General features: G+C 40.6%; 1 protein-coding gene across 1 annotated transcript in view; it reads right to left on the reverse strand.

Moving 5' to 3' along the window:
* Positions 1–303: 303 nt before the first annotated feature.
* The window catches only part of SLC1A7 (solute carrier family 1 member 7), a 76,058-nt gene continuing 50,188 nt past the window's right edge, over positions 304–26,173 (reverse strand). Inside the window, exons 8-13 of the mRNA XM_061633015.1 lie at positions 20,907–21,006; positions 19,153–19,386; positions 14,919–15,113; positions 7,755–7,889; positions 1,823–1,922; positions 304–540 (exon numbers count right to left, since the gene is read on the reverse strand). Of these exons, the coding sequence (XP_061488999.1) occupies positions 304–540; positions 1,823–1,922; positions 7,755–7,889; positions 14,919–15,113; positions 19,153–19,386; positions 20,907–21,006 (1,001 nt within the window). The remainder of the gene's footprint in view (positions 541–1,822; positions 1,923–7,754; positions 7,890–14,918; positions 15,114–19,152; positions 19,387–20,906; positions 21,007–26,173) is intronic.

The raw sequence follows: 26,173 nt of genomic DNA on the forward strand, positions 1-26,173 counted from the left end.
TGAACTCGAATCAATGCCAGCCTGTTAGGTCAAAGGAAAACTTTCAGACTGGCACCAGCCAACAGATCCCATCCCTAGCCTAAAGTAAACCAAAGTTATCCAATGATCAGTTCATTTGTACTAAATTGATTGAAAAACACACACCCATTGAAGCCTTCTGCCTCCACAGATGTTCACAACTGGCCTCACAGCCTTAGTTCACACATGGCAGTCATTCCATGCTTTCCCATTCAAAGCCAAAGGCTGTCTCCCAATTTCAGCTGTGAGGTCGTCATTAGGTTTCAAATGCCACCAGAATAACAGTTACACATTTGTCTCCAGTTCATTGATTTCAATAGTGCAGTGGTCTTTACTGTTGAATTTCTCTGTATGAGTTTCTGTCGGGTTTTCTTCTTGCTCCACTTGAACAGGTATGAGATGTTGGAATGTTTTTGCTGGTTCAGGTCCATGGGGCTCATTCACACTCTTCACACAGCCATTTTTCTGGTAAGCCATGATCTGGTGGATGCTGATAGGTTTTGTTTCACTGAACAAAGGCACCTATGAATAGAACAGGGAGGTTCCAATTACTGTTTTAGGGATGGCAAACAACTTCATGTGATATCCTGAACTTGTAGGGTAACCTGAGGCCTTGAAAGAACTGAGAGTGGTTACACCACACTGACTTTGCTGGGCTGTGAATGGCACTGTGAATTATTTTTATGTGCAGCATGGTCAAAACAGGCACACTTGACAAATACCAAGATGGCATTGACATATTTCATAACGGCAGCACTCATAATCAACAGTTGTTGTTTCAAATTGTGTGTGTGTATATAGATAGATAGATAAGATAGATAGTTAGATATGTATAAATTTTAAATTGTTTCATATGTGCAATTGTTTAAACTGTTTATATATGTAATTGTTATATATATTGTAATTTGCTTGAGGATGCCTCATAAGAAGCAGTTCAGCCACCCTGGCTCCCTTTGGGAGGAAGGACGGAATATAAATTGAATAACAATAATACATAATTCCTACAATCCAGACTGAAGTTACAAGCTCAGAATACAATGTACTACAACCCTTCTGAAACTATGCCACTTCAGACTGGAGGTGTGAGGTTTTCCCCACAATTTTGTTTTTAAAAAAACAAACTTCTTTCACATAGGAGGAAGTAGGTTAATTAGGTTAGGCTAGAACTCTTCTACATGACATAGTTATCCAAAAGTATACCGTTTTGACAGAAGAAGAGCATCTAAACACATGGGGAAGGGCCACAGTTCAGTGGCAACACATTTGCTTTGGATGTAGAGGCCTCAGGTTCAGTCCCTGGTATTTCCAGGTAGGGTTGGGAAAGATTCCTTTCTGAAAGCCTGGAGAGCCCCTGCCAGTCAGTGCAGGCAATACACTAAATGGATCAAGCGTCTGAATAAGTATAATGCAACTTCCTATGTTTGCATTATCTCCATCTACAATCTGACACGGTGTAGTCCAAGGAAGGCTGTTAACACAGGATGAATATATCTCAAAACATGTAGTCCAGCCCTCAAATGTTGATAATCCACCTACAATGTTGCTGTTATTATATTCAGTTTTTATTATTGCTTTGGCTGAAAGTGCAGCACTATAGCTCTACCTGTCAATAGTCCAGAAGAGTTCCTCCTTTGTACTGATTATAATTTTTAATTTTAATGTAAAAAAATCAAACATAGCTGTGTAAAAAAAAAAATCTAAATGTGCTTGTTCTAAATTAAATTGGATGGCTTTCAGAAACTATAATAACCATTTCTGTGCTCCAGAGTAACTTCTCAATTAATCTTGTTAAATTTTCTCCTACCTCCGACCCATTCTTGGTGAATTCTTTCCTGAAGATATGAGCCATTATTCCAGCAGCAAGAGCATCTCCCAGCACATTGATCATTGTTCGGAATCTGTCTCTGTCAAACATAGTGAGGGCATTAAGGATGATGTTCCCTTTTTATATATGTAAATGTTCACAGTCCTAAACATCTGTCTGTTGTACTCCCATACAACAATCTGATGTCATGCTAAATCAACAGATGATGGAGAATATTAAAAAGGAACCTACTGAGTGTAAATTCATATGTCACCACATCAAACCATATTGGCCAAATACAGAGGCCCCTTGAACTAATTACATGAATGTACTATGGGCACTTCCAGATAACCTGTTTATTAAGCATGCATGATATGTTTGAAAAGAGATTAGTTGACATTGGCTATTTAATGAGCATTCATTCCAATTTGTTTGCAGGGAGGTTACATGATGGTGCATTAAAAGCAATAGTTATCCCACACTTTCCAGTACATTTCCTCATTACTTTCCTTATCACAAAAACTCTGCTCTTTTGGGGAAACAGGTTTGTTGTGCAAGATCTCCCAGTCAACCTGAATTTGCCAGTATGTGATTGGATCCCACCCCCAAATAGTGGCAGTCTGGAAGTACCCTATGATGCCAAAAGGAAGTAAAGGATATCACCCCAAAAACATTTTGGTGTTCTCCAAACCTATGATTCTATGCCATGAGCACCTGTCTCTGGCATTTGCATATTTAATTCCTCCATATTTTTTTTAAGGAGCAAAAAATTAAATTTGAGGGGGAGGAAATGCCCTCAAGGATTTTGTTTTCTCACTTTTGTCCTCCTAAATACTGTCATGCATAAAGCAAGAAACATGGAGTGAAATAGCATTTGGGTAGTAGACGGGTGGATACATTCACTCTAGATTTCCCTAAGTCTAGCCCAGCCCCCAGAGCTGACACTGCACTTCTGGTCTCTGGATTCTATTTAAGAGGCACCAGGAGTCCCTGAATTAAATCTGGAATTAATTCTGTAAAGTGTGGATTCCAGTGCAGCAGCTTTAAAGAGTTTTGTAATGAAAGAAAAAAACCTGTCCTTCCACCAGTCCAGAAATATTAAGAATCTTTTGTGAATAATGAAAGAAGCAATCTTGAGCCAAGTATTAAAAATAAAACTGGAGTATGTTTTTAAGACAAAAACAGGAGAACAAGGAAGTGTACTTTATATAGTGGATTTATCTTTTTTAGGAGACATAAGCAGGGGGAGCCATTAAATATGTCCAGGTGGAGAGTAGAAAACATTTTGATTCCACTTGGAAAATAAACAGGGATTGGCCATTTGTGTCTGATGGGCAATGCAGGGGACAAGAATGTGTAGGTTGAGCTAATCAGTGATGGGAACTGTAGCCACTAATATGTATGTGGCGGGGGAGTGGGAGTGCGCACCCACTTTGGGGAGGGGAGAGCTCAGAGAAGGAGGGTAGGAGGCATTGGCGCCTTGTGCCCATTGTGAGTGGTAGGATGGAAAGCCGGACAGCAAACAGTAGGTGGAGCCACAGCCAATGATAGGCAGAGCAGACTAATTCTAGTTTTGTCCCCATGCTCCTTCCTGCTGTACTTCACAGGGGCAAAATTGAGGAGGAGGAACCTGACAGCCAGAGCCACCCCCTGGCCTGCTTGTACGGAAGAAGGCAGGTGGGAGATGGGTGAAGGCAGACTTCAATTGGTGGGTCAGTGCCCCATTTGCCCTAATGGACCAGCCTCAATTGGTGGTAGGGGGGAAAGAGAGGGGCACCTGAAACAGATGAAACAATGGGAAGATGAGAGGTAATCCTCTGCAAGCGATCAGGTCAGTTTCTTTACCTGCTAAAGAAATGAATTGCTAGAAGATAAACATTAGTATGTTTGGCACTGCAGTTTAGGTTAATCTCTCTCCATTATTAGTGTTTACTATTACATTAGTTCTTGGTAACTTTTTTGTTTTAAAATTATATATTTTCCACTTTATTTTCTTTGTGCATAGTCTGTTTTGTAGTCATAAGATAAAATCAATTTCATTTTCACAGAGCAATGCTGAAATGGACATATTTGCAGAACGCAACTTTGAAGCTGCTTTGAACAGAAACAATTGAGGCGAAAGGGCAGGTGTATTAGCTGGAACTACTCAGTACATTATTTGAAGCTGAGTCAAATTCATCTTGGCAGAACTACATTAAATCTGAAATGCATCATGTGATTTGCTTATTTTTCCAATGCAAACAAGCACATCTGAAAACTCTGTCACATTGGTTAATATATTGATGTGGATCATAAAGCTGGATTTCAAAAACATCCAGATGTTTGGCTTAGGGAAGCAAAGGATGGTCCAAGATCATCATTGTTCAGGTTTTGGCTTACTTAATGTTTTTTTTATCTTAATGGATAATGAAATTAGGATGAACCGGAAAAAGTTTTCATATGTTAAGTACATATGTTCACATATGTATGCATGTAAAGAAGATGTGGGTCTCCAACTGTCATGTTTAGATCTGTCCACAGTCACTGCTTCTCCCGCTGTCAAAAGTCAGAGCCAAACCAGATGTAATGGGGTTATCATTCATGTGTCTAAAGGCAGCAACAAGCTCTTTGGACCCCTTCTGTTGTGCCCCATTCGGAGGGAGAGCTAGATCAGGGAGGGGAGTCAGGGAGGATGAGGTTCCTTGGGGAGTCGGAGGAAGGGAGACGAGCGGGAAGAGTTTTGGCAGCCCTCAAATTCCCATGCCCGGCACTTCCACTGAGGCAACTCCTGCCCTGCCTGCGAGTCAAACACCTGAGCAGTTGGGAAGCGACTGTCTGATAGCACCATCTACTCCCTTGCAGGAATCCCCGCCAGACACTTCAAACGCTTCCCAGCCAATCAGCATCCCGCTTCCAGAGGCTGTGCTGTCACCTAGCGAAGCCCCACTGTCGGATGGGCCGTCTGAGACTCGCCCCACGCAAGGAGGCGCGAGAAGAGAGACTTTCAAAGGGTGAAACTCAGGCGGAGCAGCAGCTTATGCACGAAAACATTCCTACTTTGGCTGGTGTCTTCCAAAGCACAAGTGCTGAGTCAACTCTCCCCAAACGCTGCAGAGACTGCTTAGTTTGGATAGTTAGGGAAAGTAGAGCAGACAGGTATATGAAGCGCACCACTTTGGATGTAACCATAACATTAATAAAAAGAAAAAAGATGTCACCTCGCCTCAGTCTGAATCCTTCGTCTCTGGGTAGGACACCCTCTTACCTCCATGGGCCCTAATGGTGGTGAGGAGCAACAGTAGCAGCAGTGTTAGCTGTTGTTTTAATTTCTCACAATGCCCAAGAGCTATGTCAGGGGTATTGTGGGAAATTTAAATGGTGGGTCCAAGCCTACCAGCACAGAGGGCCCAGGCTAGCCATCAGTTCAGCAGAGGACCTTGCTGGAGTGCAGAGGTTCCAGCAACTGCCTGTGGATGCCACATGCTAATGCCAGGCCTGCAGATCTGCCCTCTCCATATCCCAAATGGGTTGAGTCAGTGTGTAACAAGAAGAGAAATGCACAAGCAGCAGGTATTAAAACTCTCCTTCCGGTACCTTAAATCTCCTCAGTCAATTACTCCAGCTACTTTTCTCTCTTTGTGGCTTCTTACCACTATTAGAACCAGGAATAAGAAAACTGCAGAAGCAACTGGCTGCAGGAGGTAAGGCATGGGAGGGGGAAAGATTCAGTCCCCATCTCCTCTGCGTTGCTTTTGGCTGATAAAGTAAAGACATAAAGACCCTGCTTTGTACATGATCAGGGTGAATACATGAATTGTGTTCCTGTTGTGTATGGTTTGAAGCCTTAACTTTCAACAGTAGAATTGTGGGGAGAATTAGAGGTAGAAGATCTGAAGACATGGCAGGTTTGCCACTGTCATGTTCTGCCAACCGTGCCTGCCTCTCCCACTGTCAATAAATAGATAAAGGAAATAACTAAATCGTACTACTACTACTACTACTACTACTAGTAATATATCTTTATATGAGGGCAGGGGACAAGAGCAGCAGAATAGGCCAAAGCAGGGGACAACTTACTAAGGTTTCTTAATCTCCAGAACATTCATGGCAAAGCAACTCTACATTTACATTGTAAGCAGTTATGATTGCACGAACAAACAGTATAACAGTAAGGACTTACCCCACCCAATATAGCATTTTTAGAGGTGGGCAGCACAACCCACCTGTCAGTCCAATACCATTCATGATGTCACATGATTGACAGATGGGTTGTCACACCCACTTTGTGCGGGGTTCACAGCACAAGTGGTGTTGCCAGCCCAATGCTTTGCAAGCCCCTCCGCGCTTCTCCTTTCCACCCCTAATGTCAGAGGTGCAAAGGAGCAGCAAAGGGAGGCTCACAAAGGGCTTTGAAGCTTGCAAAGGGGTTCAGAGAGCAGTGCTGGGAGGGAGAGCAGTGGAAACTGCTTCCACCGCCTTGATCAAGGTTCCGTACTGCCCAGCAGCTGATAGATGGTTGGGAGTGTGCCTTCCTCCAGCAAAGAAACAGTCAGGAGCCTAATTTAAGGTCCTGACCATTCCCTTGAAGCCTTGCCCATACCCTCCCCTCATGATTCCAGGTGTAGGGTGGATGGGCATGGCTTCCCCAAACAGTCTCATGGGCCAAATGGGGAGGCCTCATGGGCCAGGTTTGGCCTGTAGGCTTGAGGTTCCCCGCCCTGCAACATACTGTAGTAGCTATGTTGATGGAAGCCACAGCAAATGCTGTTGTAAATCGGCTTATATTTTAGAGCATAGATTAGGTGCTACTGGAAAATTAGTATTTATTCAATAAGAGAAATGAATAAAGGGTGAATGCATTGTATCTTACTTTGCAGAGCATAGAAGGCATGGTCATGTAAAGATTATTAGGGGCAGTATTTGTTTCCATAGCAATTTTAATATGCAAAGCCCTTTATGTCACATAGCTTTTTCCTCTTTCTCTCGGAAGAGAGCTGTTCTCTATGTCACAGAGCAGCAGTGAGGAATCCTGTAGGCCTAAATAGGACTTTAAGGTCTCCCCATTTGGCCCAAACCACACCTACATGCCCATCACCTGACATCATTTGGGCCAAAATTAAAATGAAAAATTGGGAGTAAATGCTCCTAATTCTTCCTTTCCAGACACTGGTAGAATTTGCCATTTATTAAATTTTATTATCAAATTTGATAATTTTATTATCAAAAACCACAGAATTACAGCTGGAAAGAACAGGAAGAATGCTTAGAGTATACTCCCAATGCTTCCATTGAAGCTTGAATTCAGGCTGGGGCTGCAAGGAGGACTCTCTGCAACTGCAGCTTGAATTATTTTTTAATTCAAGCCAGGGCTGCAGAGGAAAAATTGGCACTGCTCTATTCTTCCTTTGCAAGCTGCAGATTTAAAGTTGAATCACCTGACAACATACAATGTCATGTGAATGACAGGTAAGCAGCCCAATTCACCTGTCAAGGTGACCTGTGGAGGGCAGAAGAGTTCTGGATCAGCTTATGGCAGGATCCAATTACCAACACCTGTCATGGTCTAGGATTTATTAGAACTTCCATATTCACATAAGTGTATCTCAGATTCAGAGGATGACTGTCATGCCTTGCTTATAACCATCCTATGGGCATCTAGCTGATTACTGATGGCGATAGTGCCCTCTACTAGATAGATCTTTGGTTTGATTCAATATGACAGTTCTTAGGTGTTTAATGTCCCTGTTTTATAGATGGAGAACTCAGCCAGATAGCAAAGACATGTAACAAGAGACCATGGGCCAGTTTGGTTTTGACTTTCATGACCATCTTCTACTTCATGTATTGGCTCACAGTGTACTATAGGTTCTCAAAAAGTGAGCTGTTCAATCCTTACCCAATCGGTTTTGTTTGAAGATGAAAGGAAAGTCTAAAAAACTGTTCAGTTACTTACAAGGCCCAGTCAACAGCAATGATGAGAGTGATGTCATCCGTAGGCAGCCCCACTGACGTCAGAACAATGACCATAGTCGCAAGGCCAGCTTGAGGGATCCCAGCTGCACCAATGCTGGCAGCTGTTGCTGTGATACTTTGACAAACAAACAGAAGGATATTAATGATTTAGCATGAAAGATCACTTATGTTTGGAACTAACAGAGTTTTCCTCCATGCTTACATTTGGTCCAAAAAATCTGTCATGTGACTCTCATGTACTCAAACCTGAAATTAGTTGGAACAGGCTGGTTGTGCCTTTTTAAAATTTATTTTATTTATTAAAGTATTTATAAGCTGCACTTTTCATAGAAGTACATCATGGCAGCTTACAACATACACAGAGACAATAAACAGTGAATATAATGGTGCTGCGCATACCTATCTATTGTCCACTAGCTATTTCATGCACCTGGCTTCACACTACTAGAGCTGGACTGCTGTAGGCACGCTAGTCGCCTACAGCAAAGCGTTTCTATTGGCCACATCTGGAGGGGGAACAGGTTGATCTGCTGATCAGTTGTGAAATCTCTTTGAAGCAAATTAAAAAAAAAACACTCAAGCTGATGCCACCAGGTTTTAAAGTAAAAAGGGGCGGCGTTTGACTAGTGTCATGTGCCCGTTTTCAGAAAAGAGAGGTGGAGATGCACTGGAACTGGCACAACAGTAAGCATTTCTCTACCCATAGAGTTGTTGAGACTAATAGACACCATACTGTAATCACCAGAGAAGCAAGATATTGAGGGCTCACAGATGGAGAAATCTTGTGCCACAGTCCAGCTACAGCAAGCTGCCATACCTTCAGGCCAAGCTAAACTTGATATTGTTTGTGTGAATACAACTAAGGTGCATTGGTTTTGTAACCAAAGGTACTACCTAAAGATGCCAGAGACCACCTCGACTGTTGAGTGCTACAAGACCCTCTCCCTGCTTGTTGGCCTCTTTCCACCTGGCCTGGGAGGGTGGAGCCCTAACTGACTGTAGCTGTAAAAGCAGCTACTGCCTGAAGATGCCAGGGACCATCCTGACTGTGGGGTGTTGGTTAAGAACTTGTTTGGGCCAAAATTTAATTCTGGACGTAGTTACTTTTTGTATTTTATTGTTGGACCTTATTATGAATTATAGGTGTATTGCTTCAATTTATTGTGTATTTCATACTGAGATGTTTCTTTAATTTATTGTTTGACTATTTTGAATTTTGTTTTGTAACAGTGAATTATGTAACTTTTTCACGTTGTGAGCCATCTTGAGCATAGACTATTATGGAAAGGCTGCATACAAATAAACCAGGGGAGGGTGAGGAGGAAGCACCCACCTTGGAACCACATTTCCCCAGCCCCTCTTAAAATGTCAGGGGTCAGCCCTTCCCAGTCCTGGAACTTGATGTCTTGGAGGAGAAGCAGGGGGAGCAAGATTAACCCCCTCCAGCAGATCTTCATATTGCCAGTAATCCTGAAGAACTTTAAGGATCTGGACACTCTTTCCCTAGAACCTGAGAGATCACCACACCACCTACCTAGATTCCTAGTTGGTTCTCAAATCCCCCCATCCTGGCCATCTCCCCCAGGGCCACAAGAGGAAATGGCAAGCCAAAAAGGAGCTTCAGGGCTGCTGCTGAAGTGCCTGGCTAGCTCCCATTATGAAAACACAGTAAAATGATATTATTTTTTAAAAAAAAAACGTTTCTCCCTTGGAGTTGCTCAAGCTCCTCTGACTGTTGTTTACAGAACAAAAAATGTATGTGCTAACTGCATCCACACCATTAATGGTTTGGCCCCTTGGGTATGACTTTCTGTGGCCACTGCCAGAAATTATATGAAAACAGTCAAGTTCTGAGGATCCACATGTCCCCACATATAAAGAACAGGTGCAGGTGCTTACATGTGTTCCAAACTGGTAATTGCTAAAGGTGTCAATGAATTCAGACACCTTTAGGCAGTGCTTTTTTCAGTAAAAAATGAGGTACTCTGTACCGGTGAGTACCATCACACAAAAAAACCAGCATCAGGGATTATGAAAATGGTGCAGCTAAGTACGTGTAAAGCAAAGCAGTGGCACCTTCCAAAAATTGCACTTCCTGTAAAGTCTGATATGGATCCAACAGGGCTCTAAATTGCTGTATTATACAGCCACATGAGTGGCTGTATACTATAGCCGGTGTGGATTTTTCACATTCCACAATGTTATATTGAAAATACACCCCATGACATTCTGATGCTTCCCATATGCTCATTTCAAAACAACACCTTATCATCCTGAACTCAAAAATGCTTGCTTAACAACCCACTCAATTTTCATGGTGATAAACAAAACAGTCAGAAAGAATTGAGAGTTCAAAGTCTAAAGAGAGAGAGAAAAAACCCAGACCGCTTTTGGACTTTTTTCTCTCAGAATTCTCATAATCTGTTGAAATTCATTAAAAACCAGCCAAGCTCACAGAGTACCTAGAATCCTGTTACTGACCTTGCCCCATATTCTGACCTTCATCTTCTGCAGTTTAAAAGTAAAAAAAAAATGCCTGGTTGATTTTTAATTAATTTAATAAATTTTGCATTGAATGGAATGATAATGTTGGGCATGCTCAGTAAGAACCAACTGTCAGTGTTCTGAAAGCCAGACTCACAGCTGCTCTGGGGAAGCCATGACTGTCTCATGTGAAATCAAAGTCTGGTGTGGGTGTGGCCCCGTGATTAGGCAAGCCCAGCAGCTGTATAGAAATAGAAGAGGACAACAAAAAGGGAAGAACAAGAGCCCTATTCCAAAAGATTAGAGAAATGAAAGGGAAATATAAACCACAAGTACGAATGTTGAAGAGTCAACAGGGGAACAAACAGATTGACTGAGATGAAATAAAAGGAAGATGTAAGCAATACACTGAAGAACTCTATAAAAGAAATGCAAGGATGAGATTCATTCATGGAGGAACCATATGATGAAGAACCAGAAAGTTTAGAATGTGAAGTGAAAGCTGCTCTTAAAATACTCGGAAGAAACATATCACTAGGAACATGGTATACTAATAGAGTTGCTACAAGCTACTGAGACTGAATCTGTCCAAATTTTGACACCAATATGTCGGCAAATATGAAAAACTAAACATTGGCCCACAGACTGGAAGCGTTTAATATACATCTCAATTCCAAAGAAAGGGGATCCCAGGGAATGCAGTAATTATCGAACTATTGCCTTAATATCCTGTGCAAGTAAAGTAATGCTCAAGATTCTACAACAAAGGCTTTTACCATATATGGAGTGAGAAATGCCAGATGTCCAAGTTGGATTTAGAAAGGGAAGAGGCACCAGATATCATATTGCAAACATAATGTTGGATAATGGAACAGACCAAGGAATTTCAGAAGGAAATCACCCTGTGGTTTATAGATTACAGCAAACCCTTTGATTATGTAGATCATGAAAAATTATAGAATGCTTTAAAAGAAATTGGGGTGCCACAGCATCTGATTGTCCTGATGTGCAGCCTATACTCTGGACAAGAGGCTACTGTAAGGATATAATATGGAGAAACTGATTGGTTCCCCATCGGAAAGGATGTGAGACAGGGGTGTATTTTATCACCGTATTTGTTTAATCTGTACGCAGAACATATCATAAGGAAAGCAGGATTGGACCAAGATGAAGGAGGTGTGAAAACTGGAGGGAGAAATATCAATAATTTAAGATATGCAGACAATACCATACTACTAGCAGAAACCAGTAACGATTTGAAATGAATGCTGATGAAAGTTAAAGAGGAAAGCACAAAAGCAGGACTACAGCTGAATGTCAAGAAGACTAAATTAATGACAGAAGATTTATGTAACTTTAAAGTTGACAATGAGGACATTGAACTTGTCAAGGATTATCAATACCTTGGCATAGTCATTAATCAAAGTGGAGACAATAGTCAGGCTAGGACTGGGGAGAGCAGCTATGAGAGAACTAGAAAAGGTCCTCAAATGCATACATGTATCACTGCACACTAACATCAGGATCATTCAGACCATGGTATTCCCGATCTCTATGTATGGATGTGAAAGTTGGACAGTGAAAAAAGTGGATAAGAGAAAAATCATCTCATTTGAAATGTGGTGTTGGAGAAGAGCTTTGCACATACCATGGACTGCGAAAAAGACAAATAATTGGGTGTTAGAACAAATTAGAACTATCACTAGAAGCTAAAATGATGAAACTGAGGTTATCATACTTTAGACATATAATGAGAAGACATAATTCACTAGAAAAGACAGTAATGCTGGGAAAAACAGAAGGGAGTAGAAAAAGAGGAAGGCCAAACAAGAGATGGATTGATTCCATAAAGGAAGCCACAGACCCGAACCTACAAGATCTGAACAGGGTGGTTCATGACAGATACTGTTGGAGTTCACTGATTCACAGGGTCGCCATAAGTCGTAATCAACTTGAAGGCACATAACAACAACAAAGCTCAGTACTGATGACATGGACTAGCATTGGCTCTCCAGGATTCCAGGCAATAGTCTTTTCCAGAAATTGAATCTTGGACCTTTGCATGCAAAGCATATGCCTTGCCACCGAGCTATAGCCGTTCCCCTGTTAAGTATATTTTAAAATGGTTCTTTTCAATTCACTAACGAATGCACATCATATCTAGGGCAGATCCACATCATTCATTTAAAGCACATTCAACACACATTTGAAGCACATGAATCCCACCACAGAATAATGGGAACTGTAGTTTAAGGGTGGTGGCACTGGGAACAATAACTGTGAGGGGGAAACTACAGTTCCAGGATTCTTTAGGGGAAGTCATGCACTTTAAATGCAAGTTGGATGTGCTTTAAATGAATTGTGTGGATCTACTTCATAAAATTTGCCTGCATGTAAACCGTTTTAATTAAATTTTTAAAATGGAAATGAGCTATAAAGTTTACTGGGTGACCATGGGCTACTCACCATCTCTCAGTCTAATCTGCTCCTTGGGATGAAAACAACAGAGGGGAACCATGACCACCCCAAGGAAGAAGGGCACACTTAAAATGTAGAGGAAGTAATAATGTACAGCCATAGTGAGAAATCAAATACTTATCAGGACTTGGTATGAAGAAATATTTATGTAAGCATGACTGTCAAAGATGTTTATTATTTACACAACCTGTAAAGATATTTGTAGTGCAATCGTATGATTGTTTACTCAGAAGTAAGTCCCAATGTATTCAATGGGGCTTACTCAAACAGGGGAGTGTGCACAGATCTGCAGCCTCAAGTGATAAGGAGCTTCACTCACCCAACCCAAAATTCAGAATCATGCCACTTTAAGCTGTTTTTTATGGTTATTGGATTTTAAAGGGATTCATTTCTTGTTGTGAGCTGCCTTGGTTTCCAATCGACAATCCTACCTTACAGGGTTGTTGAGAAGACTCCATATACACACACAACACACTGGAGATGTAAAAATACACAAACCCCATATAATAGTTTATTGTCAAAATGAGTTAGTTATTGCAGAACATTTTTAAAAATAAAATAAAATCAGTATTAGTCTCCTACATAATAAAAGCAGTTATATCTATGTGAGCCCTGCCAAATTGCTTTAAAAATAGGATTGGAGAGAAATATTTATAACACAAGCACAAGCACAATCCTTTGCTATGTTCACTCAAAAGTCGCATTAATTTACAGCACAATCCTAACCATGTCTACTTAAAAGTAAATCCTATTGAATTCAGTGGGGTTTACTCCAGGTATGTGGGATTAGCATTTCAGTTTTACTCCTAGAAAAGCAAGTACTGGATTAAAGCTTCATATTGGGAAGGTTTTCAAAACACTGCGATCTTCAACAGCCCAGGAAAACTTAAACTTGTTCGACTCCTTCACACAAGAGAAAGAAAGATTTTTGGTACTGCTGAAAGCTATTTATGAGATATTCAGATAAACAGGAAAACTGACAGTAGTTTTCTGCCTTTGCAATGGAGTCTAGGTACTGCCTGGAGGCCCAGAAATCTCTTGTCAATCACATCCCTGACTTCACTTATTGGCCACAAACATGAAAGGGAGGGGTTAGAGCAGCCAGCTAAAAGATCATTTTACAGAACTAGTGTGTGTGGGGTGATGTTTTGGTGTATATCTCATGAACCAGACCACCTAGAAACTTATTTTTTTAAAAATGAAAGCTGGGAGTCCGGAGATTAAGCTGACTCACCCAGAGAGGACCCCCAAAATCCAGAGTCTTTGGACAAAAACTGGACACCTGGCAATAGGGTTGCCAGGCTCAGGGCCTGAGACTGATCCTGTATCTTTAGGAGAAGAGAAAGTCAGCCAAAGTGCAGGTGTTCTTGCAACACTGTAATGGGAAAGACCACAAGGTGGAATTCTCCCTTCCCCCTGCACAACTTTTAAAGATACGGAAGACCTCTTGATTGCCAGGCCCAGCCTCCTCTTATCTGTGAGTAGTGCCACTCTGGCTACGTAAAGCAACAGTACTCATAGCCTAAACGTAGGAAACTAGTGGGACCTGCAACAAAATGTTGCATAATGAAATGCTACAATTTAGGATTACAGCCACTCAACTCCATTCTATTCCCCCTCCCAATTTTTCATTTTCATCCCAATAGTCAGTATTCTGGACAACGTTCACACCATACATTTATTCCAGTGTCATTCCACTTACAGTCATGGCTTCCCCCAAAGAATCCTGGGAACTGTTGTTTGTGAACGGTGCTGAGAGTTGTTTGGAGACCACCTATTCCCTCCATAGATCTATAATTGTCAGAGTCAGTCCCCCTACTCAGAGAACTCTGAAATTGTAGCTCTGTGTGCTCAATGGCACTACTCTGGAGAAAGTCAAATGAAAAGTAAAATGTAACTTTATAATTCCCTTATCAAATATCGCCATTAAATAGTGTTTATAAGATTTCTCTTCTAATAAACTACTATGCCTTCCTAACCAATTCAGGTAAATAGATTCTACATGTCTTAATTTGTATTTATGAATGAAGACCTTTGGGTCACTCACAATACATCTCAGGAATACATCCAGTATTCAGATTAGTGGATAACATCCTCTATTTATATTTACAGTGAAAACTCAGAACACAAATCACGAATCAAGCTGCTGAATATGGGGCTTCCTTTATACATGGATTTTTACCTTATGGTGATGATCTGTCCAAAGTCCAGTTCATAATTGTTTACTTGAGCAATAAAAATAGCTGCTACTGCTTCGTAAAGGGCAGTCCCATCCATATTGATTGTAGCCCCCACAGGAAGCACAAATCGGGCAATCCTCCTGTCCATGTGGTTATTCTCTAACAAGCACTTGAAGGTTATAGGCAAAGTGGCTGAGCTGCAAGAATAATGTGAAGAATGAGATAATGAATTTAGCAAAACTGTACAGTTGAGAAACAGGTGATTTTTTAAAAAAATTAAAATTGAGGTTTTAAAGATTTTGAAGCAAATGACTGTTTTGCATTGAAGAACAACAAAAAAGAGAGATTATCTAGATTTTGAAGCAATCTCCATGTTTGTTAGACAGCAAGATCCTGTATTCAAGACAGTGAAGAAACAGCTGTACAGATTTCTAGCACCACATTCACATGAACCATAAGTTCTGTAAATGTTCAGGTTTCTTATTAAAGTTAAAGTGAAATTAAAGTTGTATCTTCTATCAGGAGATACCCCTGAGAAAATGCTGGGCAGAATTCAGAGAATACAGCACGTTTGAGTCATAGTACATCTACTGGCTGCCTCACACTAAACAATAATTTAATGTGATGAGAATGAATCTCAATGAACCTCAGGACTGCACCTTTCCCTCTCCTTCTCTGGCATGGCTTTCACTTATGGTTTAGATTAACTGCATCTTATTTTGTTGTTTGTACCCAGTGAACTGTGGTCTCTCTTAGCTCATGGTTTATTTGAAACAAATCAACTTCAAACTTCTGTGGTTGCTTGATTAAAAAAACCATAGTTAACATTAACAGAAATTTAGGGTTTACATGGCATGCTAAACTGTGGTTAACTGAAATAAAAAGTTAAAGTTTCTGAACTGTTTGTGACTGCACCATACAAGGAGAAGGGAAAGGGAATGCCCGAGCCCAAGGCTCATTGCATTATGTTCTTGTTGTGTGAAACTATGGCTTAGTGTGGCATCTGAACCAGGCCACTGTCTTTGATTAACTCATAATACAAAAGAAAGACGGACATGCAGAAAGTGATATACTATTTAGGAAAAAGATAAAAGCACAACTAGGTATTCAAAATTCCTAGGAAGAGAGCATTCCTCAGTCTTGAGATTTGCAGACTGATATCAACCAGACGATGTCTGATAGTGCCATTTGTAAATTGTATTGTTTTTATTTGTATTTTGTATTTGTGTTTTTTATTTGTGTGTAAGCCGCCTTGAGGGCCTTTTTGGCCAAAAGGCAGCCTAGAAATAAACTGTAACATAACATAACATAACACTGCCAAGATGTATCTGCAGAAAAGAACGTAATCCTATTGGCAGCATCAGTACTGAATGTAGCAGTACTCAGAAGGGATGAGCCAACCAAACAGATGGCAAGAAAAGTCAGGGGTCTCTCTCTCTCTCTCTCTCTGCTCCCCAAAATTCAAATGGACTTTAATTCACAAGTACTCTGTTTATCTTTCATTCATTCTGCATTTCTTTGTGCAGTTCCAATAACTAGCTGAAAAAACCTTTCTGCAGGTAATTACTATCTGAAATGCATCAAGGAGAACACGTCTTTCAGGATTTCTATTGTTATCACATGTGCTGAGTGACCTAATACTAAAGGAGAAGCCAGACTGAAATGGATATAGATATTCAGCATCTGCAAGGTGCTAAACCTAGACCTTAGTTCTTCTCTAAGGTTATCTAAAAACACAGAGCTGGAATTCAGTACGAGCTGGTTGCTGTATTTTGTACAAATAGGGAATCATTCATTACGTGTTTTCTCTTTCCAGGAGGCCTAGGTGCAACCTCACACTTGCAAAGCACCCAATACAGCCTCACTTGAATGTCTATTACCCTCTCCCAAGCTCTATCTTAAAACTCATCCATGTTGCAGACATGGATGGTGTCAGCAGCTGTCATTTTTATTCCCCATCCCCCTTGTGTATTTTTTTAATAATCTAACTGACAAAGAGTTCTAAGAAACTCAAAAATTTGCACACTATTGGTTGGCTTAATAAAGGTATCATTCTAATATTTAGAAAACATAGCTATTTGATCTAAAAAAAAAGCATGAATGCATATATTTTGCCCATAATTTAATCATGTACAAATTTCAGTTTTTACAACAAACTCTGCCCTCCTCACAGGCTGCTTGTCGAACTCTGTCAGGGCATCCTCAGCATCACATTCGTGCTGCATCTGTATTGGAATTGTTTTTAGATGCTTTAATTGTTTATAATTTGTGTGTTTGCTGCCCTGGACACCTTGGGGAGGAAGGGCAGGATATAAAATAAATAAATAAGACAAAGAAGTATGACCTTTTACTGTAGCAGGGCATTGGGACATCTCTACATGAAGGCAAAATACCATGCGCGTGCTCCAGCCATTTGAACGGCTTAACTGTTTCTCAAATTGCAGAAGACTGCTGTTGTGAGGCACCTGGTTTGACCTTGATATCTCTATTTATAGTTTGGATTATTGGTTTAATCTGTAGAGGAGCTCTTGTGTTATGGGAGTGTGGGATACTATTTGCAAGAACATGCCACAATTCAGGACATTTGGCTAATTGTCAGGACCCTTCCAACCTTCCCATTCTTCTGTTTGTCTAGTAACACCACCCAGGACTAACTCTTATGGGATGGGCAGAAGATTTCCAGATCACATTCTTCTACCTACCAAAGTGGGAAGAGTGGACCCACTGCAGACCAATGTCCCCTATCTAAGTAATCCAGAAGGATTTCTGTGGGAATTGATACCACTGAAAGATCAAGGGAAATTTAGCAGGATTAAACCTTCCCATCCTTCTCCCAGAGTAGCTTACTCACAAGGCTGAACAAGGCAGTTTCTGTTCCTAAATATGGAGTCTCCAACAAGATGCCCATGGGCACTGTGCTACCCCCCCCATGCCTGCCAAGGCCCCTTTCTCCTCCCAATTTTAAAACATTTTTTAAAAGTGGGTTTTATTTTGTTTTGTTTTACTTTGGGTGGTGCTGAGCTGGCTGGAGAGCAAAGTGCAGGCCTCTAGCCATCTCTCCCCTCCCTTTTACCCAGAGTGACTCTGAGGCAGAAAGAGAGACCAATAGATAGATAGATAGATAGATAGATAGATAGATAGATAGATAGATAGATAGATAGATAGATAGATAGATAGATAGATAGATAGATAGATAGATAGATAGGCTGGTGCTTTGCTTTGCAGCCTTCACTCAAACATTTGAGAAAAGTGGGCTCAGTCACAAGGCAGAATAAGGTGATGAATGGGAAGGGGAGAGAGCAAATTGGCACCCTATCCCCCCTCCCTTGCCTCATCAGTTCATTATTGGCTGGCTGGCCTGTCAGCCCCCCTGCTGTTGCTGGCACTACTAGCTGCCCCCCCCACCCAGCAAGGCTCTCCACCACCCTCTCTAACCCTTCTCTGCCTCGCTCTGAGGAAGAACCAAGAGGATCCTTCCCCAGAGCTCGTCATTCTCGGTGAGGTGGCCAGGAGAGTGTCCATGCTGCCGCCACAGCTTTCCATAGTTGCTAGAAAGTTTAAGCATAGAAAAACTTCTTAAGTTACTTTAAATAACTCAGTTTAAACAGGATTTCTAGCTGCTGTGGCAGTGGCACAGGCACTCCTCCGACCACCTTGCCCAGAATGCCTTACTCTTTGGAAGGCCCTCCTTGGTCCTTTTTCAGAGCAACGCAGGAGGAGATAGAGGGGATGATGGAGAAACCATTGGTGCTGCGGCCAGTTGGATTGTATATGACAGTGTGTGTCACTGTCTCACATTTTATAATCTAATTTATTTATGTATTTATTAGATTTGTATCCCGCTCTTCCTCCCAGTAGGAGCCCAGGGTGGCAAACAAAAGCACTAAAACACTCTAAAACATCATAAAAACAGACTTTAAAATATGAAAACAAAACATCCTTAAAAACACATTAAAACAAGATATCTTTAAAAACCTTTATAAAAAACACTTTAAAAACATCTTTTTTTAAAAAAAAAGCTTTAAAAACATATTAAAAAGCAATTCCAACACAGACACAAAATAGGGATTGAGTGACTTGGATTTGAAGACCCTATAGCTCTAGCACCTAAATGAATTGGGAGGAAGGAAAAAACAAAACATAACAACAAGGAGTGCAAGATCAAATTCCACCGATGACTCCCTTCATTACTAATGTGGCAGTTATTGGTGCAGTGTTTCATTCATTATATAGTACCTGGATGATGTGGCCAGAGCAATAAGCAAGGCTTGAAGAATCCCTCTGATGAAGACAATGGGATTCTTCTTGGTGATGAAGAAGTACATCATGGGCAGAATAAAAAGTCCGTGTACCACCAGGCCACAAACCACAGTGATGGCATAAAAGCCTAACTTCTTCCCAATAGCTGATGGATCATCCATTTCCAAGATCTTACCAGCAATAAGGAATACTATTCCAAATGGAAAATACCTGGGGAAACAGACAAAAATATATTCAATGTGAAAAAACATGTCCACACAAAAACTGAAGAAACTTAACAAATGTATGTACATAATTACTAAGTCTATGAAACAGGCCATCTACTACTACTTCCCCTCTGGTCTGTTCCAGAGTTTTTAGGGTCAAACTGCATGTGAAACAGAAGAGCCATGACTAATTAGTCTCCCAATTATTTTCTTTAACCGAAATGCACCCTTGAAAAGTTGCAAATTTTGTTGCAGCAGCATCATGGTATGTTTTGTGCATATGTTTAACCCTTTCCCTACAGGCCATTTTTGTATAAGGTAGGAAAGCAACTGGGATTTTTATTTATTTGGTTATTAAATTTATATCCTGCCCTTCCTCCCAGTAAGAGCCATGGGGAGATCCCAGAGACAGCCCCCAGAGAAAAGCTTAAGCATGCAGCCAGGCTGGCTTGCCACATTTTGAAGCAAATGAAGTAAGATATATTGTCATCTAAAGAGCTCACCCACCTCCAGAAGATCATTAAGTCCAAAGTCTAAAATTTCTAACTGTACCATGGATAACTCCCTATGGCTGCTACTATGATCAAATTTTGTGGTCCCCTAATAGTACACTGTGCTAAAAAATAAAATCAGAAGAGTAATCATGAGTCTCCCACATCACGTGTGACTTGGCCCATACAACAGTCACTTTGAAATGATGTTCTGAAGAAGCCTAGGATCCCTCAAAGCTTTTCAGGTGTTCCACAACAATGAGAAGCTAAGCAATGGGAGACAAGCTTCCCTGAAAAATAACTTTTCCTTTATTATAATTATATTCCACTCACAGCCACTGAATAACTGTTGTTTTAGGTTTTATGCTGAGGACACATTATTTTGGGGTGGGATTCAATCACAAACCAGCAAATTCAGATTGCGCAATTATAGTTGACTGGGAAGCCTTGTGCAACAAACTTGGACTTTTTGCAAAAGACTGGACTTTTTGCAATAAAGAAAGTGACAGGAATGTGTGGGATAACACTTGCTTTGACACAATGCCATATAAGCTCTACATAAACAAATCAGAGTGAATGCTCAATAAATAACTGACATTACCTAGTCTCCATGCAAACAAATCAGGATGACTGTTCAATAAACAGGTAATCTGGAAGTGCCCTCAGTTCATGTAGGTCAGCAGATCTAGTTGCTGCCTGACATTAAGGTGTCTACCTTAACATGCCTCTGAATTCCCTGCAGTGCTCTGAGGTTCCATGATGGATATTAAGGGATTCCTTGGCAGATGTTGAGGTTTCAGTTTGATGAAGACAGAAAGTCTGAAAACTACCAGTTTAAAAAGAACATATAAATGGCACAGAATACCAACGTAGTACTTGAGTCCCTGTTGATCCAGTAAAGGTATCTTCTTCCAAAGAGCATAACCTTGTATCTGTTCAGCTTGTCAACAGCCATGTATTCCATTACCTACCACACACTGAAATACACTTTTGCTTACAAGTCTCAGTTTTACCTAACACTGCATTTACTTACCATACAGCAACAGCTACTATCTTCATGACAGATTCATTCAAGCACTGGCAAAAACTGACCAAAGGAACACCACTGTTACCCATCCTGCCCAGCATTATCCCTGGAAATAGATAAACACCTTTGTTTCATTTTATTCACCTTCATATGGATTTACATCATATACAACCCTAACATATAAAAATCAAGTTTGGATTACCAAGTGGATTGTACAGATTGGTAACGAGACACGTCTGTGTGCAACGCTCCGCATACCAACAGTTTCATATTATGAAGAACATAAACTCCACTTTCACATGTCACATATTTGGCTATCCGTTACTCCATCACATGGAGACTTGGGATTAATTTGGCAAAGATTACAACCAGATGGTGGGAAGATAGCTCAGTCAACTTCAGACCAGATTTCTGCAAAGCAAACTGAACTAGCCTCCCATTTGCTGTCTTGAGGATATCAGCAAATATTTTTTATATTTCCTGAACTTCTGGGCCCAAATCTGGGACCTGAATTTATGGGCAAGAACTGCTTCAGTCTGCACTACAGCTGTAGATCCTCCACCTATGGACCCACCCCTACACCCCAGTTTCATCTTCCATTCATGCTTTGCTAATAGACTGATTATATAAATGAACCGATAAATAGCAACATAAAATTCTATATTTAAGTAATTGAAGCCACTGTTCCAGACTTAAATAATTTAAACCACTATGATTTTTTACATTTATGTGAGGAATGTTACATATCAACAGGATAACTAACTCATGGGCCACAGGCCATGTATGGTTCCCCAAGAAGTTTTTTATGGCCCCTCAAGCCCCCCCTCAGCTGTCATTTTTTAAAAATGGTTATTTAAAAATGTTTTTGACTGTTCCTATGGACCTCCCACTGTAGGTCCAGATATCCTTTTTATTGCACTTCCATGATGATTTATGCTCATGATGCTAGGGGGTGGTCACACACAATCTCACTTTCAATCCTGTTTGCACCTGCAAACATTTTTGGGCAGTCACACTGCTTCATTTCCAAGCACGGCATATCCTGTAACTTCCTGCTGAAATCCTGTTATACCACAAATGTTCTGTCTTATTTTTGTCCTGCTTTTGTTGCACTAAAGTCTCTCAGGACAGCAAGAATGGGGTAGCATTGCGGAAGGATCACAAAACAAAGTATAGCAGAATAAATCTACCACTGATGCACTATTATCATGTCAAGAATATGTTGCAGTATGCACATGCAATAAAACACCAGTCTGGAGGGGCCTGTAATGTTGTGATGCCAAAAGCCCCTCCCCAACAATTAAAGAACTTTTAAAAAATTAAAATATTTCTTTTAACAAAATGAACAAAAAACAAATTTAAAAAATCTTTACTGATTGCTCCCATAGATCCCCAGCTATGATATTGTGATGCACAATTTTTTTTCTTACCATTCCTACTATTATACTTTGGCTATGCCCACTTTCCTCCTCTAGGACCCACACCTTAATGTGGTGAGGGGGGTTGAGAGTGTTGAAGAAGGTGACAGCAATGCCATCAGGAGTCTAGACCAAGAGGCTAGACTCCAAGCAAGGGCACCCAAGGCGGAATGGTCAAAGCTGAGAAACCAGACTAAGATGCAGCTAAACTCAAAGGAAGGCAATGGTAAACCACCTCTGAATACCTCTTACCATGAAAACCCTATGAACAGAGTATCCAAAATGCAACATGAGATAGTTCTAGAAGATGAGACCCCCAGGTCAGAAGGCATTCACCGAGCTACTGGGGAAAAACAATGGACAAGGACAAGTAGCACTGTGACTAATGACGCCACTGGGTCAAAGCTGAAAGAAAGCCCAGAGGCTGATGCACACAGATGAAAGGAGAGTCTGGAGTTGTACAATGTACACAATAGGAACATGGAATGTGAGAAGCATGAACCAGGGAAAGTTAGAAATTGTCAAGAAATGGAATGCATCAACATTACAATACTTGGTGTGAGTGAATTAAAATGGACTGGAATGGGACATTTTCAATAAGGCAACTATAAAATATTTTATGAAGGAAATGATAAATTAAGAAGGGGTTGCTTTAATAGTGAGAAGTGATGTAGCAAAAGCAATTAGGAGCTATAATGCAAGGTCTGAGTGAGTTATATCAGTGAGATGTAACTGGCAACCTATTAACATAGCCATCATCCGAGTCCATGCTCCAACGTCAAACAGAGAAGAAGAGAAATTGGAGAGATTTTATGCAGAAGTATAGGAAGAAATTGATCAGACACCAAAACAAGATGTGATAATAATCATGAGGGACTGGAATGTAAAAGTAAGGAACAGAAAAGAACTAGAAATTGTGGGGAAATAGGGTTTAGGAGATAGAAATGAAACAGGAGAAATACTTATTGAATTCTGTGAAGCCAATAATTTGTTTCTTGCAAACCCATTTTTTGAGCAACCGAAAAGATGACTGTACACGTGGACATCACCAAATGGCCAATATAGGAATCAAATCGATTATATAATTAGAAGCAGAAGATGGAGAAGTCCCATATTTTCTGCAAAAACAAGACCAGGAACAGACTGCAGTACAGATCACCAACTGGCAATATTGAAAATCAGAGTAAAGCTAAAGAAGAACAAAGCAATCATAATGCCAAAATACAATTTAAATAACATCCCATAAGAACATAAAGATCAAATAAGGAACAGATTTGAGAACCAGCTTAGTTGATAGAGAACCAGAAGAACTATGGATTGAAGTCAGAGACATTGGGCTGGTTCACACAGAGGTTTAGTGCGGGTCTGATACCCCTTTTAATTTGCATGGATCACATGACATTGCAGGTGATCAACAGCTAGAATGCAGTTTCCCCCTTTAAATCTATAGTATATCATGCTCTTTTAATCCGAAAAGGGAAGGAAATTTCTGCCCTTCGGTCACTGTAAACAAGAAGGGAGATCTCTCTCCGCTCACTCTCCTTGATTATTTAAAGTGCCAACACCAAGAGCAACAACAAGAATATGATTTCCAGGGGGGTGGGATAAAGGTCCACCAATAGGAGCTGGGGTGGGCGGAGGAGTAGGGAAACTGGGTACAGACAGTGGGTGGCTGGAGACACTGGGATCTGCAAAATCAAACTGAAGCACAGCGAGAAAAAACAGCCTTGCTGCATTTTAAGCCTGTAACAGGTCCCTACCCTAAGCCAGCCTCTGTTATTATGAATGGAATTTAGACTTTTCTTCACTGTGCTGTCAAAATATAAGATACAGCTTAACACTATGCATTTCTACTCAGATGTAAGTCTCATCAAATTCAGTGGGATTTACTCCCAGTTAAATGTGTACAGGATTGCAGTGGGACTTTGATCTGCATAGGTGTACACATGCATAAGGCAGCACCTGTGGACACAACGTCTATCCAATCCACATTATGTATCTCCATCCATCCATAAGACACAAAGTTTAACTATGTGGTGGCTGTAAAATGAATTTGGAGGTTTCAATCAAGATTCTAGTGGAAAAACCTAGATTAAAAAAACCAGCATCCTATTCCTAAATGACTGCACTTGGCTTTTTTGCTTGGCAGCCTTAGCAGACATTAACAAACTGTGTATGAAATTCCAGATGTCTAATTTCAACACAGAGTAACTGACAAGCAACAATCTGACATATGCCAGAAACTGCTACAGGTAAAAAAATAATTATGCACTGCTGGCCTTCTATATCATACAGTTTACGTTGTAGGAATCTGACACTCTTGTTTATTCATTTCAGTATAAATCCTACCTATTACAAAGGGGTACAGCTGGTATCAATGTTTTTAAACTATGTTACAAATTATAAAAACATTAACGGATCTGCTTTAACTCACAGATAGAGCTACTTCTGCAAGACGCCCAGGTTCAGGCTAAACTGTGACCCTCTGACAGAAGGCAAATGTCATGACTGTGGAGAAGCCACTGAAAACCCCAGAGGTTTTGCTGGGGCTGAAGGAATCAGGACTCAACATGCAACACCCCACAGGGCTACACAGCATAGTGAAGTTGTGGACTAGGCTAAGTGTCCATGTCATTCCATTTGGTACACAGGAGGTGCTGCTGAAGAAGATTTCACTCTCTTGTAGCTTAATGTCACTGCAGTTCTTAGAGGAACTTACAATTGTCTGTGGGTAATACCAATGTTAAGCATACCCAGAGAAGACCCATTGAAATCAATACACTTAAGTAATTTAAGATCCTTGATTTCACTTGGTCTACTCTTAGTATGACCTTAGATGTCCCCAGGTGACCCACTAACTGAACTTGGTCTACCAAGCATGTACTGTCACCTGCCAGGTGCTTGACCTCTTGTTGTTGTTGTTATGTGCCTTCAAGTCAATTTCGACTTATGGCGACCTTATGAATCATTGACCTCCAATAGCATCTGTTATAAATCACCCTGTTCAGATCTTGTAAGTTCAGGTCTATGGCTTCCTTTATGGAATCAATCCATCTCTTGTTTGGTCTTCTTTTTCTACTCCCTTCTGTTTTTCCCAGCATTATTGTCTTTTCTAGTGAATTATGTCTTCTCATTATGTGTCCAAAGTATGATAACCTCAGTTTCATCATTTTAGTTTCTAGTGATAGTTCTGGTTTAATTTGTTCTAACACCCAATTATTTGCCTTTTTCACGGTCCCTGATATCCACAAAACTCTTCTCCAACACCACATTTCAAATGAGTGGATTTTTCTCTTATCTGTTTTTTCCACTGTCCAACGTTCACATCCATACAAAGAGATCAGGAATACCATGGTCTGAATGATCCTGACTTTAGTGTTCAGTGATACATGTTTGCATTTGAGGACATTTTCTAGTTCTCTCATAGTTACCCTCCCCAGTCCTAGCCTTCTTCTAATTTCTTGACTATTGTCTTCATTTTGGTTGATGACTGTGCCAAGGTATTGATAATTCTTGACAAGTTCAATGTCCTCATTGTCAACTTTAAAGTTACATAAATCTTCTGTTGTCTTGACATTCAGCTGTAGTCCTGCTTTTGTGCTTTCCTCTTTAACTTTCATCAGCATTCATTGCAAATCATTACTGGTTTCTGCTAGTAGTATGGTATCATCTGCATATCTTAAATTATTGATATTTCTCCCTCCAATTTTCACACCTCCTTCATCTTGATCCAATCCTGCTTTCCGTATATGTTCTGCAGATAGATTAAACAAATAGGGTGATAAATTACACCCCGTCTCACACCCTTTCCAATTGGGAACCAATCGGTTTCTCCATATTCTGTCCTTACAGTAG

The sequence above is a fragment of the Rhineura floridana genome, chromosome 6 (genome assembly GCF_030035675.1).
Source record: "Rhineura floridana isolate rRhiFlo1 chromosome 6, rRhiFlo1.hap2, whole genome shotgun sequence".
Lineage (NCBI taxonomy): Eukaryota > Metazoa > Chordata > Lepidosauria > Squamata > Rhineuridae > Rhineura > Rhineura floridana.